The 16,695-nt window shown below is 49.4% G+C and overlaps 1 protein-coding gene across 9 annotated transcripts in view; it reads right to left on the reverse strand.

The window, feature by feature from the left end:
• Positions 1–16,695, reverse strand: part of synrg (synergin, gamma) — a 38,298-nt gene that overhangs the window by 17,958 nt on the left and 3,645 nt on the right. For 5 of the 9 annotated variants that reach the window (XM_060074965.1, XM_060074964.1, XM_060074963.1 and 2 more), the window contains exons 2-14: positions 14,490–14,530; positions 12,180–12,469; positions 11,189–11,316; positions 10,265–10,370; positions 9,821–9,935; positions 8,857–9,171; positions 7,583–7,867; positions 5,255–5,335; positions 4,558–4,754; positions 3,396–3,641; positions 3,047–3,189; positions 370–488; positions 23–85 (exon numbers count right to left, since the gene is read on the reverse strand). In XM_060074965.1, coding sequence (XP_059930948.1) covers positions 23–85; positions 370–488; positions 3,047–3,189; positions 3,396–3,641; positions 4,558–4,754; positions 5,255–5,335; positions 7,583–7,867; positions 8,857–9,171; positions 9,821–9,935; positions 10,265–10,370; positions 11,189–11,316; positions 12,180–12,469; positions 14,490–14,526 — 2,125 coding nt within the window. In that variant the 5' untranslated portion in view covers positions 14,527–14,530. The remainder of the gene's footprint in view (positions 1–22; positions 86–369; positions 489–3,046; positions 3,190–3,395; positions 3,642–4,557; positions 4,755–5,254; positions 5,336–7,582; positions 7,868–8,856; positions 9,172–9,820; positions 9,936–10,264; positions 10,371–11,188; positions 11,317–12,179; positions 12,470–14,489; positions 14,531–16,695) is intronic. The other 4 variants (XM_060074961.1, XM_060074967.1, XM_060074969.1 and 1 more) reach the window with 2 other exon arrangements.

Raw genomic sequence — 16,695 nt, forward strand, 5'->3', positions numbered from 1 at the left:
GTGTGTGTGTGTGTGTCCTTACCAGCTGTTTTCTTGTCAGCTGGCTGCTCCAGCTGTCTGAAGACACTGTACTTGTCACCTGAATCTGGGAAAAAGATGAAAAAATTATAATAACATCAACCAGAACATTCGTTATGGTTGCCTCACGCTTTGTCTTCTTTGACGTAACACAACATAAATGCCATCAGTTGAAAATAAAAAGGATTCAAAAGTGTTGTGGGCATTATGACCACAAAGGGGCCATCTTGCTGTACCGCAGCAGACAAGTTTAACATCTAACAGCTTTAACTTAATATTAAACTGAGCCATTTGTATGGCCTGAGTTTAGGGGGGGGGGGGGGGGGGGGAGGGGGGTTGATCAGGTGGTACCTGAGGGAGGGGGCGGGGCCTCCACGGGCTGCTCCACAGAGAGCTGTTTGAAGACCGCGTACTTGTCCGAGGACGATGAGGAGGAGGTTCCTGATACTGGGGTCAGCATGGGAGGTGAACTGAGGAGAAGACAACACACAGGTGAGGAGGAGAAAGAGCAGGTTCCTCTGACTGGAGTCAGCATGGGAGGTGCACTGAGGAGACACTGGAAAGGAGGCGAAAGAGGACTCATTTCGGTATAATCCCGTTTAAGCCTGTCTGAGTGTACAGACAGTGCGTGTGTGTTTGGCTGGAAGAAGGTATTTGTAATTGCGAATTCAGCCCAGACCAAGAGCGACTGAAGTAGGGTTCAAAGTGGTCTTAAAATGGACTCATCATTGGAAGTGTGTAGAAAACCTGGGAGCCCACTCCCACCAAGGGGTTGTACTTAATTTAGATCAAATAAACTTCATTGGTCACAAACATTAAGTGCTGTTGTGAGACCCGACATTGTCATGTTTTTAATCCTATTTGAATTTATATTTGAAATTGAAATGTTGTAAGTTTGGGCCCCTTAATAACAACAGAAAACTCAATAACTCACTAACCGGCTGTGCAGAGTCAACTGGTGTAGCCCGGCTGGCGGGGTGAGAGAGTGGGAGGGGCTTAGGGTGAGTGGGAGGGGTTTAGAATGAGTGGGAGGGGTTAAGGGTAAGTGGGAGGCGTTTAGGAGTGAAAATAGTATGTTTCTTGTGAGCAAAGAGAGAGGTACGGGCCGGCCAGCGTTTTACAGGTGAATAACAAATCAGTTATAGGACGGGCTTTTATTGATAACATTAGTGTAACAACCGTCAAATTAAACCAAACAGAAGGCTGTTGATGAAACCTCATTATCAGGCATCATCTTCCTGAGCATGGGGCAGGAGGGAATACCGTTGGTCTCCAATGTACATAAAAAGGATATTGCTTCTGCTCCTTGAAAAACACAGCCTCATAAGAAATGCAGCGGCAGCAGCCAACAGCCTGGCCGTGCACCTGTTAGGTGGACATTTACTGTTCTTATTTAATTAATCTCCCTGCTAATAGAAAGGCGCCCTGTCTGAGGATCACACTGCATAGGAGGCTGCAGGGGAGAAGATATTACAAACAGCAGCCCCCACCCGGGAAGATCACCCAGCTTCAAGCACCACAGAGTTCAGAGAACAACATTTTAGTAAACATGAAATTGAAATTCCTCTCCAGCTATTTACTGTAACAGGATTTTGTTTCATTCTGATTGTCTATTGAGCTTTCGTTTTAATATATATTATAAACTGTCGTATTTAATGCCAGGATGGTGGAAAGAAAAAACTCATCTAGGGACAGGAATTGTAAATGAGCTTGCGCTAAAAGCACAATGATACACTCCTTGTATAATGTGTGTACAGTATGTGTCTGTATTCATCCCTATATACAACTAAACCATACTTACTAACTAATTCACTATCTAACCAACACGGGAATCAAAGCTCACGGCCCCCCTTCCAGACGAGGCGCTGCGTCTGATGAACCCGTCTGCTAACCCTCCCACCCCACAGCGTGGACTTCTCCGTCTCTCCTTTTTAATTAGCCGCTGATCCCTGGACTTGGGAAACGCAGTCGCGAGTTCACGACATGCCGCTAAATAGAGTGGGCGTGGTGTTAAATCAGGAGGGAGCTGGTGAATGTCAGCGGGCCGTGTGATGTGCGACACTGGGCTGCAGCCGTGCAACCTTTAGTCTCTCCCAGAGATAACTGGCGATCCGTTTTCCCCCTGTCGCTGAGGACAGGATGGATTCTAGAACATGACGTACAAAGATGAACAAATCTGCTGCCCGCAAGGTTTGAATCCCTAAGTAGGTGACCAATGGTACGCAGGGAGGGGAGGAAGGGGAGGGGACAATTATGCCGCAACACGGCCAATCACAACACTGGAGGATTGAAACGCTTTCAGGCCGGGCAGACGATAGAGACACTGATCGCATGCAGATGGAACCGGGAATAAACCAAGGTTTAGCACCACCTGAGAAGTGCTATTAGGAGTAAAAGAGAGTGGTTGGAAAACTAGGAGGACACTTTCAAAGGCTTTTAAAAGGTTGTCTAACTTCATGGCTCCTTATCAAGCTCTCTGAGGAGCTGTAGCCGAGTCAGTAGACCAGGTGGCCTGGCAGGAGTGGTTGTCGGTTGGATCGAGCTGGCCAATGAAAACGTGTTGAAGTACCCTTGAGCACCTTTGAGCAACCTTAAAGGGGACTTATTATACCACCAGGTGTGAGTGTGATTAGCCTTACAAGCCGTTTCGAAAATCGGCCTAATATGACATCACTAGTGGGTGTGTCCACCTAGATCTGTGCTGGATAGATGAGCAATGTTTACTTCAGTCCACTGGGTAGGCTGGTAGACTGATCTATCCAGCACAGATCTAGGTGGACACACCCACTAGTGATGTCATATTAGGCAGATTTTCGAAACGGCTTGTAAGGCTAATCACACTCACACCTGGTGGTATAATAAGTCCCCTTTAAGCACTGTAACTGTTGGGACGAGACGGTAGTTACCATCGGTGTGTAAAGATGTTTTATTCAGTATTATGACATAGGAGTCAGATTGGGTGGATTTCTAGTTTGTGGGGCATGGAGCGCAGTGCTTTGGGGCCAGGAAACAGGCAGCATCCGGTTACCTGTTCTGGGGCTGAGTTGCACCTGCGGCTGGGAAACTGGAGCCTGACTCCCCCTTGAAGTCAGCAAAGGAAGTGTCTCCACCTCCTGGCTTGGGCGCCTCCTGGAAGTCCTGGAAGTCATCGTCGTCTGTCTTGGCCGCCTGCTGGAAAAAATTGAGATCGATGCCCTCAATTATTTTTATTTTTTAATTTATTTCTGGATCAAGAAGCTAAAACAGTAATCCAAAGGAGGACATGCAAAAGTAAAATACATATTTCCAGCATGCCATGGTCCTTAACACACTGACCAATGAGGGGCGAGAGGAGAGATGGGGGTTGCCGTGGCGATGGTGATGGACTGATGTGTTACCTGTACAGGTGGGAAGCTGGCCAGGAAACCGGGGTTGGGCAGGGCCTGAGCCGGGGCCGATGATGTCATGCCCATGACCTGTGGAGGAGGGGTGGGCATCGCCATGGATACCGGGGGAGGAGCCATCATTGGCTGCTGATGCTGGGGAATGCCGGGCGCCATGGCAATGGCCAGGGCGGGGAGGTTGGGTACCGGAGGAGAGGCGAACTGACTCAGGATGTCCACGTTCATCGCTGGGAGGCCACTCTGGAACCCAGACGAGTTGTTTGGTCACATTTACGCTCGGCTATGGTTTAAATACGGTCATGTGCGAGGGAGAGCCATAGTGTGTAGCAGATGCATCCCCCTGCTGGAGAGAGGTACCAGACAACATCCGTCCCACCCCGAGCAGGGCCCACATCAAGTCACTGCCTGCAGGCTACTACCTCCAACCCCCCCCTCTCCCCTTACCTTCATCCCCAACCTCATCATCATCACACAGTCATCATTAATACAAACATTATAACCTGTACTCCTCCCTACATCGCCACTTCCTGCGTCTAAATCATCATCCTCCAAGAACAGAACACAATTGGCTGTTCTGAAACTATTCACGTTCCTCTGTACATCTTTAAATATTCCCTGTTCTTTAAGTCATGTTGTCATATTCCACATTGCGTGGGGCTGCCCGGTTGGCCCAGGTCAGCGACACCAACGAGATATTAAATCTCAACCCTTCTACCGGGGGAAAGAAAGGCAAAAGAAAACAAGACTAAAGAAACTGGGAGGTGTGTGTGTGTGTACTGTATGTATGTATGTATGTATGTATGTATGTATGTATGTATGTATGTATGTATGTATGTATGCATGCATGCATGCATGCATGCATGCATGCATGTATGTACTGCATGTATGTATGCATGCATGCATGCATGCATGTATGTATGCATGCATGCATGCATGCATGCATGCATGTATGTATGCATGCATGCATGCATGTATGCATGCATGCATGTATGTATGTATGCATGTATGTATGTATGTATGTATGTATGTATGTATGTATGTATGTATGTATGTATGTATGTATGTATGTATGTATGCATGTATGTATGTATGTATGTATGCATGTATGTACTGTATGTGTGTGTTTTTGTGTGTGCGTGCGTGCGCGCGCGTGTACCTGCGCGACGCCAATGAGCGCCAGCACCGAGTACAGCTCCTCCTTGGTCAGCATGCCCGGCGTGGTGCGGTTGGCGGCGGCCCAGATCTGGCCCAGCGCCTCCCGGGGCAGGCCCGAGGACATCAGGATGGGGTACAGCTTGTTGGTGTCCACCCCCGCCGGGGTCATGGTGAACTCCAGCACCTTCTTGAACAGCTCTGTGGGGGAGCACACGCAGCACAGCACACCCATTGGTCGGGGGTATGGTGTTGATTGGTTTGTCGGTGAGTGTTGATCAGAGGGGGGGGGGTTGGGAAGTGTTGATTGGCTAGTGAGACAGGAAATGTGTTGAGGTTTGACGCATGGTGCATTTCAGGGCGCATTTCAGTTGCCTACCATCATGGACAGTAGGCAACTCTACAAGGAAAAACTAAGATTGTAACGCAAGAAATCATTTTTGAAGGTATAATTATAAATTATAAATCTAGTTATAAAGATACATTTGTCAATTTTAAAAGGCCAAAGATTAAATATGTCATAGTAAATGCTGTTCAATCAAGTGTGCATCCATTGTAGAATCAACCTCTACTGAATGTAGGAGAGAAGAGAAAGTGTGCGTTATTAGAACTAAACCCAAGTGTGCTTTATTTGAAGTGTGTGTGGCATGCATGTTTGTGTGTCATGCATGGGGAGGAACAGTGTGGTGGCGTGTGTGTACCTGGGATCAGGCTGTCGTTGTACAGCCAACCTGGCACCACCGGCTGGATGTGTTCTTGTTGTGGATACCCACCCACACCAGCTGTCATGGCACACACACAAACAGACAAACACACACACACACACACACACACACACACACACGCACGCACAGTGAGCTTTTATAGTACAATACATCTTCCCTGGCAGTCGAATCCTGGTTTTAAGTAGTCTCGACTAGAATAGCTTCCTACAACCGGCTGTCTGGAATGGGAATGGCCTCCCAGTACTGACTCAAGCTCCGTCATCCTACTGGCTTAGACAGCTCAGGGCCAAAGCATGCACTACTGCCTAACATAGGAGAAAGGAGAAGACATTGGAGAAATATGGGCAGTACAGATGAGGATGGCTGGTTGCACTACTTTTTGCAACGCGTAGGACTTCAGCCTTTATGAATAAACCATACTGACGGGGATGCATCTAACACACTACCTGCGGGCCACAGGTGTTAGCTACCTTTTAAACACACATTATTCCCTGGAGTCGGAAAGTCTCTGGGTTAATGGGATATCATTGCAAATCCTGACAGCCTTTGAGACAATTACATGCATGTCCCTAGACAACAAATAATAAACCAACACCAGAGGACACAAGCAAACCGACACATAAACTACGCAGCTCCTCAGGGAACAGCGACACAGCATGCAGAACCGGGCTTCCAGTTGGCCTTGGGGTCCTGATAGCGCTTAGCTAAATCGCCCCCCAGCCTGCAGGTTAAACCCCCACCACCAGACGAGCCAGATAACAGCCTCAGGGAGGGGACAACCCAAAGGGAGGGGACGCCACATGACGATGGAGAGAGTGAGACGGCAGCTTTATTTGAGACAGTGAGGTACCCAGGCTGTCACCATGAGAGAGAGAGAGAACGAGAGAGATAGAGCGAGAGAGAGATAGAGCGAGAGAGAGATAGAGCGAGAGAGAGCGTGAGAGAGATAGAGCGAGAGAGAGATAGAGCGAGTGAGAGAGAGAGAGAGAGAGCGAGAGAGAGAGAGAGAGAGAGATAGAGCGAGAGAGAGAGAGCAAGAGAGAGAGCGAGAGCAAGTGAACGAGAGAGAACGAGAGAGTGAACGAGAGAACGAGAAAGAGAGAGAGCGCGAGAGAGAGAACGAGAGAGAGAGAGAGAGAGCTAGAGAACGAGCTGGATAACGAGAACAAGAGTGAGAGCGAGAGAGAACCCAGTATTATGATTAGCAGCAAAAAAAGACAAAAGCACCAAAGCAGGACAAATCAGGAAGAAGAAAAGACAATCCGAGACCAAGCAAATCAGCCCGCAGAGAGAGCGAGGTAGGCGGGAACGGAGAGCACCTCATGATCAGCCATGTTGCTCCACACATCGGCAAGCTAGAGCGACCGTCGGCCTTTAGCGTTGGTCAACATGGCACCCGGTAACCATAGCGATGATGGAGTACCGCTCGTAAACAAAGTGAAGGACTGGGAGGACGGGTCAGTGATCAATCTGACAAGAGGCAGTTATTTACCGGAGCGAGGAGAGACGCAGGGAGAAGTAATGCATGTTCATCGTTGGAGTTGTTGTTGTTAGTGCGGGGCAATGGACTGGAAAAAGCACCAGGGTTGGAAGGAAAGCAGATTTGTTTGCCCTGTGGAGCCCTAAAGTTTAAATGATGTCGGTACCATGAATATATGATGAACCAAAACACTGAGTAGCTCCCATACCTTATGCGGTGAGATTTTCTTTTTACAGACTAAATTGTCATTAACAGTCCTAGAGTAAGTTAATTCAATTATTATACTTAAACATATTTTTCATACACATTCATAATTTAGAGGCTTTCTTTCAATATTTGGTTTCACGCTTTCTTATTGCTTATTATGATAATGAGATTTGAACCACGCCATGAATTATTCATGTGCGCTGCGCGGATCCAATGTTTACAGTCGTCCAATCAGCCGTCCAATCAGAGGCAGAGGCTCAGCCGGTGGGTTATAAAGTGCCAGCCCTGTTTAGATTCTGCAGCCTGCGTCAGCTGAATAAATACGAGGAAATAATATGCAATTTGATACAGTACTTCATGTCGTAGTAGTATAATAAAAAGTGTTCAGTGTGTCTACAACTGCAATGTTTGAACAAAATAACGTGCCTAATATTACAATATATAATACAAATACAATACAATATTGAGAGTCTCCCACACATCAGTTCATCATATATTCCTGTAGCGACCCACGGCGTCTTTAGACCTCCATATCTTCCCAGCCTCGATCACGTACTGATAGAGCGGCGGAGCCAGAGAGCGCGGCGACCGAGGCCCGTAAGACTCTTCTCTCTCACCACTGTCCCCGCCCCCACGAGGGAAGGGGCTGGCCTGCGGCGAGGGGGCGGCGGCCACGGATGGCGCCGGCGGCACCGGGGCCTCCGGCGGGCTGCTCGGTACGGTGAAGACGGAGCTCAAGTCCTCGGAAGCGGCGGCCCAGTCGCAGGCCGTGGCGCTGGGACGGAAGCGGGCCGAGACCTTGGCCCGCGGGGCCTGCGCCGCCGGGGCCCTGAAGCTAACCTGCGCCCGCTTGTCGGCGCTCATGTCACAGGAGGAGAAGAGCTTCTCTTCCAGGGACGGGCCTGGGGGGGGGGGGGGGGGGGAGCGGACCAGCAACAGATGGTTATAGCCGTTCCCGGTCAGCCACAGATGGTTATAGCCGTGCGATACTGCGCTCCTTGGTACTTTACTGATGTGTGTTGGGTTCAGTATAACTGTCAGTTTGTTATGACTTCTATCGAGCTGAGTCTGGTTTACTTTCTCGGCGGTGTATATTGAATAATGTATGATGTTTTCTTTCCAAGTATATTTCGGTATGTAAAGTCTGATCCAGGCGCACATTCTGCAGGTCCAGCAGTGTTGAGCAGCCGACTCAGAGCTGGAGGATATCTGAACATGTGATCAATTCAACATCTAGGTCACTGAACCCCATGAAGGACGGGGGAGTTGATGTTTATGTAAACAGTGATCCGTCCTTCGGTCAGGCCTACATTAAAGACCAGGGGTCCATCACAACACCAGAACCTATGGACTACGTACACGTTTATGAGCACAAACATGCACACACAGAGAAAACAGAGAAAGACTACTGAGAGTTTAGTAGGCAAACTGGACTTAATCACTCCAGGGCTCTAGAAGACTACTGGGCTGTACTGGGTTACGCATCATCACGGGCCAGTTACTTCAATATTCCCAACCTGAACGTTTTCTTTCGTCGCTGCGTCACGCTTGTTTCAATTGATTTAACTACAAAGTAATATGAGACCCCCGGGACTCAATGAACACAGGGAAAATGTCCCTCTAAATGAGGGAAGGAGTCTCATTGTGCAGGTTTATAGCCACTGGTAAGAAGATTTGAACGGCTGCACGCTTTAAAAAGCCTCCTAACACACAGACCACTACCAACGCATTAACAACACACAGCAGCCACTCAAAGGCCAGCTCCTCTGGCTCCTCACTAGAGCTCTCTGTCTACAACCACCACTCCTCCTCCTGCTGGAGCAGGGGGAGGCTCAAGGCACTGGTGTTGGGAGTGGGGAGGAAGTCAGGGATAAAGCATTAGAGACGTTACCTTGAAACGTAGTTTGAGAGCCGAGTTGGACAGCAGAGGTTTGAGCGGGGGGCAGGGGGGAGGGGGCCGGGGAGGACGAGGTGGGGGGGAAGGGTGCGGCCTGGGTCTGGGAGGGAAGGTGGTGCTGGAAGGATGTTGTAGTAGAGGAAGATGAGGTGGAGGAGGAAGAGGAGAAGGAGTCTATGGGCCCCTGAATAAAGTCACTAAACTCATCGTCGTCATCGGGTGGGGCGGGGGGGAGGGCGGGGGGGAGGGAGTGGGGGAGGGAGGGGGGGAGGGAGTGGGGGAGGGCGGTGGAGTGAGATGGCGATGAGTCTGCAAAAATGGAGAAATAAGGATGATGATGACACACACACACACACACACACACACTGCAAATACAGGATGGGTTCAGTGGTTCACATAAGAGTGAGGAAGCGGAAATCTTCAGTGTGCATGGCCACAAAATATACAGTAGAGCGGATAATTGGATCCGAGTCCAAGATCTGACTCTCAATAGCGGTATTAAAACCATAGAGGTTCGGGTGTCAATCAGTTGGTATTTTCGGCCATGCACAAGTGACTAAGCTACAAAAAATAAAATGAAGACAACCGTTACATATCTATCAAGATCTATTAAATAATATTAGCACAAGTACAGAAAGAGTAGAAGAAAAACCACAATGACGATGATGAAGTACGAAGTAAGAACCATGCGATATAGTGCACACAAAAAGAGGCGGGTTACTTTGGTGTTCCTCGGGCATGGCGGCCTGGCCTGCAGTCTGTTCACATGAGGTGTAGAACCCTTGGCTTAGGTGGTCAGACCTACAGACCCCTACAGCTGCAGCCAGCCCGGAAACTCGCCTACAGGGGGTCCGGTACCTGGCCTACAGGGGGTCAGGTACCTGGCCTACAGGGGGTCCGGTACCTGGCTGGCCTACAGGGGGTCCGGTACCTGGCTGGCCTACAGGGGGTCAGGTACCTGGCTTCTTGGTCTGCGCAGAGGGCGTTGGGTGCATCTTGGCGTCCCTGCTGAAGCCGTCCAGGTTCCCCTTGATGGCCTCCAGGGCGTCGTCCCGGCTCTTCTCCCCGCCCACCTGCGCACAACGGACGCCGGAGGTCAAACGTAACCGTGACGACCTCCACCTCCTGCTCCAGTAATCAGACAGGGGAATGGGAGGTCCTGCTCTAGGGAGGGGTTGGGAGGGGGGGCATGGGAGTAGGTCTAGTGGGGGTTGGCGGGCAGAGTCTGAATGTATGGGGGCGGGGTCTGCTGGGGTTAGGGCCGGGGTCTGGTTGTGTAGGGGGCGGAGTAAAGGGCTGGTTTTGGCTGGGTCTGGTTGAGTAGGGGGCGTGGTCTTGGCCAGGCTAAGGGGTGTGGCTCTGGCTAGGTGGGGGTGGGGTTCTAGCTGGGTGGGGGTCTCACCTTGGGCTTGACGCTGCTGAGCAGCCGGAGCTTCTGCTTCTGCTCCTCAAACTGCCGCCTCTTCCGGTCCTCCTCCAGCATGCGCTGCTGCTGCCCCAGACGCTTCCTGCAGGGAGAGAGGGACGCATGACTGGGGGCACCACACACACACACACACACACACACACGCAGACACACACACACAGCCAGAGCCAAGCACACACAACCCAGAGAGAGACACACACACACACACACACACACACACACACACACACACACACACAAACCCAGAGCCAGAGACACACGCACATACACACACACCCCCATTGAGACACAAACACACACACACATCCAAAGACACACACAAAGACCCCTGGTTTTGATTCTTACTTCTTGGCATTGATGGCCCAAGTGGGAATCAAACCTCTAGCCCTGGCAGTACTAATGCCATGCGCTGACAGTACTTTCAGCGAGCTGTTGAATTGTTATTTTGAATCATTCCTTCATTAAAATAACAATGTGAAGAGCCTTTCTGGTGTGTCCTCTGAGCCTCACAAAGGAAAGTCAGCCTCTTCCAAAATGTTTTCATTTCTAAAATTGTAGTCATTATCAAATTCCACAAAGCCATTTTATGGGCTTTTTTTCTTGTCGACACAAGCCTTAAAGTGGGAAAAAATACTTTAATTGCTTCTTTTCCCTTTTTACCATCGTATGAAATAAGTGTTAGAGAAAAACACCACCATAAATACAAATTTAATTTCCCTTCTCCTCCATGTTTGTTCTCATCTCAGGAAATGATTCACAAATACCCTTCAGAACCGGAGAAACAGCAAATACCAACAGAAACACAGCATAGACAAACACCCCACTCCTAGCCACCAACACACACACGCACACGCACGCGCACGCGCACACGCAGAGAGGAGAGCGAGGCGCGAGGCTTACTGATGCTCTTCGGCCATCTGTTTCTGCATGTCGGCTGTGTACTGGTGCCCCGGGGCCCGCATGCCCATGAACTGAGCCTGGCCCATGAACTGCATGCCTGGGGCCTGCATCCCCATCGGCATGCCTCCCTGGTGGTCAAAACACACACACACACAGGCACACGCATGCACAGGCGGGCACACACGCACACGCACACACAGGTGCGCACAAACACACACACACACACACACACAGGCGCGCACACTCACACACACACGCACGCACACACACACACAGAGGCGCGCACACACAGACACAGACACACACACACACACAGAGACACACACACACAAGATCAGGAAAGGAATCATATGTGTGCATGCTCCGCGTTCTCAATTAAATGCTCACACGAGCGGTAAAACACGATGCAGTTCCAAGAGAAGTCAGCGTGCAGAAGTCTTATTAACAGTTAGCATGCAGGCGGCGCCATGCTGCTTATGCCTCGCTGGTGCTCAGTGGTGATTGGTAAACACCTCCATTCAGCAAGGCAAACAGGGGGAGATGGACGCTTAAAAGGATCACTGAACACTGTTTCAGTTATACGCACGCAGTTAGGAATGACAAACATCGTCAGTGCCATGACAATGTGTGACAGAAGCTATCATGACTGCTTGTCACCATTTCATGGAGAAAACACTCTTATAACGGAGCCTTTCTATACAATACATGTGCATCTCTTTTCACGGGTGGCAAGCAGTCACTGCTGATTTATACATTTATGTTCTGTATCTGGGAACGCACAAAGACAACCTCTGTACTGTGAGCACAATAATCACAATACTCCTCACATGCATGGCTTTACTCATGATTAAAACATTAGTTATTCTTCTCACAACAACACATCCGGTGTCTCATCAGATTATCTGCATTCACTTTGAATATAACCTCATAATAACCAGCACAGTTCTTAGTGGGGGAAAGCCTTGCTGCCTACAGGTGGGAGGATTCATACCTGCATGGGCATCGCGCCTGGGGGCATCTGTCCCCCGTAGTTCATCCCCACCATGCCCTGCATGTTGGGCTGCATGACCTGCACCATGGGGAAGCCCTGCTGATGCTGCTGATGATGCTGCTGCTGCTGCTGTTGCTGCTGTTGTTGTTGATGTTGTTGGTGTTGTTGGTGTTGTTGTTGGTGTTGTTGGTGTTGTTGATGCTGTTGGTGTTGTTGCTGCAGCTGCTGCTGCTGGTGATGTTGTTGTTGTTGTTGTTGTTGTTGTTGCTGTTGCTGCATGGGCATCATGCCTGCACACACACATACACACACACAAACACACACATATGCACACAGACACACACACTCTGTCACTTGTGGTACACATCACAGAAACGGCAAAGAAAGCCCTATAAGGGCATCCTGAATAACAGTCAGAAGTGCTTTGTTGACCAGTATCTGGTGACACACACAGATGACATTAACGGGGACATAGCACGACAGAGGCAGATCATCAGCAGACTCAGCAACATAACCTAGGGCTGCTTGATTATGGGAAAGATCATAATCATGATTTTGGTCAATATTGAAATGACTATTATTCAAACGATTATTTGTGTTTGAAAACATGATGTATTTATGCAGCATGTTTCTCCCAAAACACACTTTGGAACTGAGAACTTTCGACTTTGATCACAAAATGATCAAAAATAAAAAATTATTTACAGATATGTATCCAGCTGTTCTGCACTTTATAAAACATTTAATAATGATCAAAAAAATCTAAAAACAAAATAAAAACTTGGTTATATTCATTTTGTGATCGTTTGACGCTGAAATCGAGATCGAAATTCGATTAATCGCCCAGCCCTATCATAACCCTGACTCCATTCCTAACAGTACGGACTTGGGTCGACTGCTGGTGCTGGTTGTGGTAGAGGTGGAGGGCCTGGCGCATGCTGTATCTGCTCAGCAGAGTCTAGGAGTTGGCCTCCAGATGACTCACCAGACTGGTGCTCAGGCAGTGAGGATGAATAGCCCGGTAAGGACGTGCCGCAAAAAATAATTAATCTCACCAGAAAATAAAGAAATAATCCCAAGTGGCAAGGGGAGGATTTATTGTCAAATTAACAAACCACCGACAGCGAAGCTCTAAACTGAACTAGCAGCCTTATTTGTTTAATCACCACCTTTGTTGAATTTTCTCCACAGCGGTGAACAACTTCACATAAATAACGCGTGCAAAAATGAAAAGAAATAGGCATGGATTAGCATAAATACAAGGCTAGCTGGGCGGTTCTGGCAGTGAGCGCCACAGGCTAACAGGGGGACAGCTTCGCACTGGCAACAATGCACTTTGTTAGAGCTAGAGTTTATTCAGCGGTAAGCTGTGGTGAGGAGAGAGAGGTGAGGAGTGGAGAGAGAAGGGAGGTGAGGAGGGGGGAGAGAGAGGTGAGGAGTTAAGAGAGAGGGGAGGTGAGGAGGGGGGAGAGAGTCGAGGTGAGGAGGGGGGAGAGAGAGGTGAGGAGTGGAGAGAGAGGGGAGGTGAGGAGGGGGGAGAGAGTCGAGGTGAGGAGGGGGGAGAGAGTCGAGGTGAGGAGGGGGGAGAGAGTCGAGGTGAGGAGGGGGGAGAGACGAGGTGAGGAGGGGAGAGAGTCGAGGTGAGGAGGGGGGAGAGAGAGGTGAGGAGTGGAGAGAGAGGGGAGGTGAGGAGGGGGGAGAGACGAAGTGAGGAGGGGGGAGAGAGACTAGGTGAGGAGGGGGGAGAGAGACTAGGTGAGGAGGGGGGAGCGGCGAGGTGAGGAGGGGGGAGCGGCGAGGTGAGGAGGGGGGAGAGACGAGGTGAGGAGGGGGGAGAGAGGAGGTGAGGAGGGGAGAGAGAAGAGGTGAGGAGGGGAGAGACGAGGTGAGTAGGGGGGAGAGAGACTAGGTGAGGAGGGGGAGAGAGATTAGGTGAGGAGGGGGGAGAGAGACTAGGTGAGGAGGGGAGAGAGACTAGGTGAGGAGGGGGGAGAGTAACTAGGTGAGGAGGGGAGAGAGAGACAAGGTGAGGAGGGGGGAGAGAGACTAGGTGAGGAGGGGGGAGAGTAACTAGGTGAGGAGGGGAGAGAGAGACAAGGTGAGGAGGGGGGAGAGAGACAAGGTGAGGAGGGGAGAGAGAGACAAGGTGAGGAGGGGGGAGAGAGACTAGGTGAGGAGGGGGGAGAGAGACAAGGTGAGGAGGGGAGAGAGAGACTAGGTGAGGAGGGGAGAGAGACAAGGTGAGGAGGGGGGAGAGAGGCGGGATGAGGAGAGGCCCCAGGCAGCGGTGTTGACCGAGCGGTGACTCACCCTGAGTGGGTCTCATTCCCCCTCCGACCGGATACATGAAGCTGCAAGGAGGAGAGGAGGGAAAAGCACAGATAATGAGATTCAAACACACGCTTAAAAGTCAACATGGCCCTCACGAACAGGCTGTAGGAGCCCTAGAAGGGAGGGAATAGGGAGCTAGGGAGCGACACTTGTGGTGAACTGAACAGTAAAAACAGTGTTGTGTAATGATTACGACTAAATCATGGGGCATGTGATGGATGCGTGATCCATGTACGCAAAACACTTTAATAATAAGTGTCCTAGGACTTACTTAAATGTATTTTTCGGATGCCCCCTAGGCTAGGAGGCATCTGAAAAATACATTTTCAATAGTGAGATCAATTGAAAAGTAAGTTACTATTTCAGTCACATTAAACAAAAGAGGAACAGGCTTGTTGATATAGGATGATTAAATACACAGGGTTTCCCCCAGCACTATCTTGTTAAGGCGGCCGCCTTAACAAGACTAGGGCCCCGCCTTGACTACCAATGTATTAAAAAAGGCCTGAACAGCCCATAATATCACATTGACCACGGGCACTAAACCTGCCCCAAGAAATAAAGCAAACATAGATCCCAGTATACCTGATGCTTGGGAGGACATCGATCAGAGGAACAAGGGCATTCACGAGCAACAACTACAGAGTGTGCTTCTCCCGTGCCGGGGCCGTTTAAAAGGCGGCTGCACCCATCCCTGCAATTTGAATGTGCTTTTGTAATGGCCTCTTTGGTATGTGCAACGCCCATGCTAGGTGCAACCTTAAGACTCCTACCGATTTAAATGCTAAGCGAGTAAGAGATCACAATAATAGCTGCATTAACATCAGCTGCAGAACAGGTGTTTAACTGCTATAGGGTTGATTCAAATCGTTTTTAAACAGCTACCTCAGGCCTGTACGACTAAAAGGGATTCCGTGCAAAGAGACAGCACTTTGGCTGATGCTCAGGGAACTGCACAGCGCTAGAGTAATGTTTATTAAGATGTAAGGCTACAGCCTAAACCAATGAGTTAACAGATCCTGGAAGAGCGAAAGAGAGCGCCTCAAACCAGACGAGACGGGCCTTGAAGCAGACAGCGCAGCCGGAGTCAGCGGAGGCCGGGTCTCTGTGCTGCCTGGCTCAAACACAGACGGGATTGGCAGCAACTCAACAAAACGCAGGAGATAAAGGAGGATGACACCAGACATGGGAGGGTAAGCCGTTCACAGCTGCTCCGAGGGAGAGACCTGCAGCTCACCAGGCTTTCATGGGGGAGAACTGATGACGACATCCTGGGTGGGTGGGTGCCACAACACGCACACTCACCGTAGAATAAGCGAATATCGGGTCACGGATCAGCAGATTAAAGAGATCAGCAGCAGTGATTGCAGATGTGGAGGCTGGGTGTGGCCTTGCTTTGTAAGATACGGGATAGAGGAAGATGATGTGGGCTTAATGCCGTGTGATCGGTACTTTAAAGGGGTTGTTATTATGCTGCCAGTCATGGGGGGTGCTGGACAGATCAGTCTACCGACGTAGCCAGTAAACTGTAGCAAATGTTGCTCATCAATCCATCATCCATTTGCGATGTCACTAAAACACAGAAAACGGCAGATTTTCACACGGCTTGTCATGGCTAATCACACTCACACCTGGTGGCATAATATCACTTCTTTAAAATGTGAATCTTGCGATGATGTGTTCAGTAAGGTAACGTTAAGAAGGGGATGTGTGGGGGAGGCTGCCGGCCAGGCCATTAGCTTAGTGTTGGTCTAGTCATCATAACCATCATCAAATAACCTAATTGTTCTTATGGAAACTATCTCACACTCATTTGTAATTCATAGGTTTTTTTTCCAAACCTCACAGAACATAACTTCACTACACAATACAATATCAACGCATTGCATAATTAATGAAAATAAGTCTTAGGATAGATATCACTCCTCTGAAAAGGGGAACTCAAAGGCTTAGGTGGAAATGTTAACCACAGTAAATAAAGAAGTGAAGAGGAGAATGACTGTGGGCAGGTTGATTTACGCAACGCTACGTCTTATTTGCCTTGTCACCCTGTCAGCAACTTTAAGATAAAGAATAAATAGTCACAATAACTGATAAGGTTATTTTCCACCCGCTGAAATGCTGCTTAAACATTTGGCATGCACCCAAACATCACAAGATGGCCTCAGTGTACATTCCCTGCCCG

Source organism: Gadus macrocephalus, chromosome 16 (assembly GCF_031168955.1).
Source record: "Gadus macrocephalus chromosome 16, ASM3116895v1".
Taxonomy (NCBI): domain Eukaryota; kingdom Metazoa; phylum Chordata; class Actinopteri; order Gadiformes; family Gadidae; genus Gadus; species Gadus macrocephalus.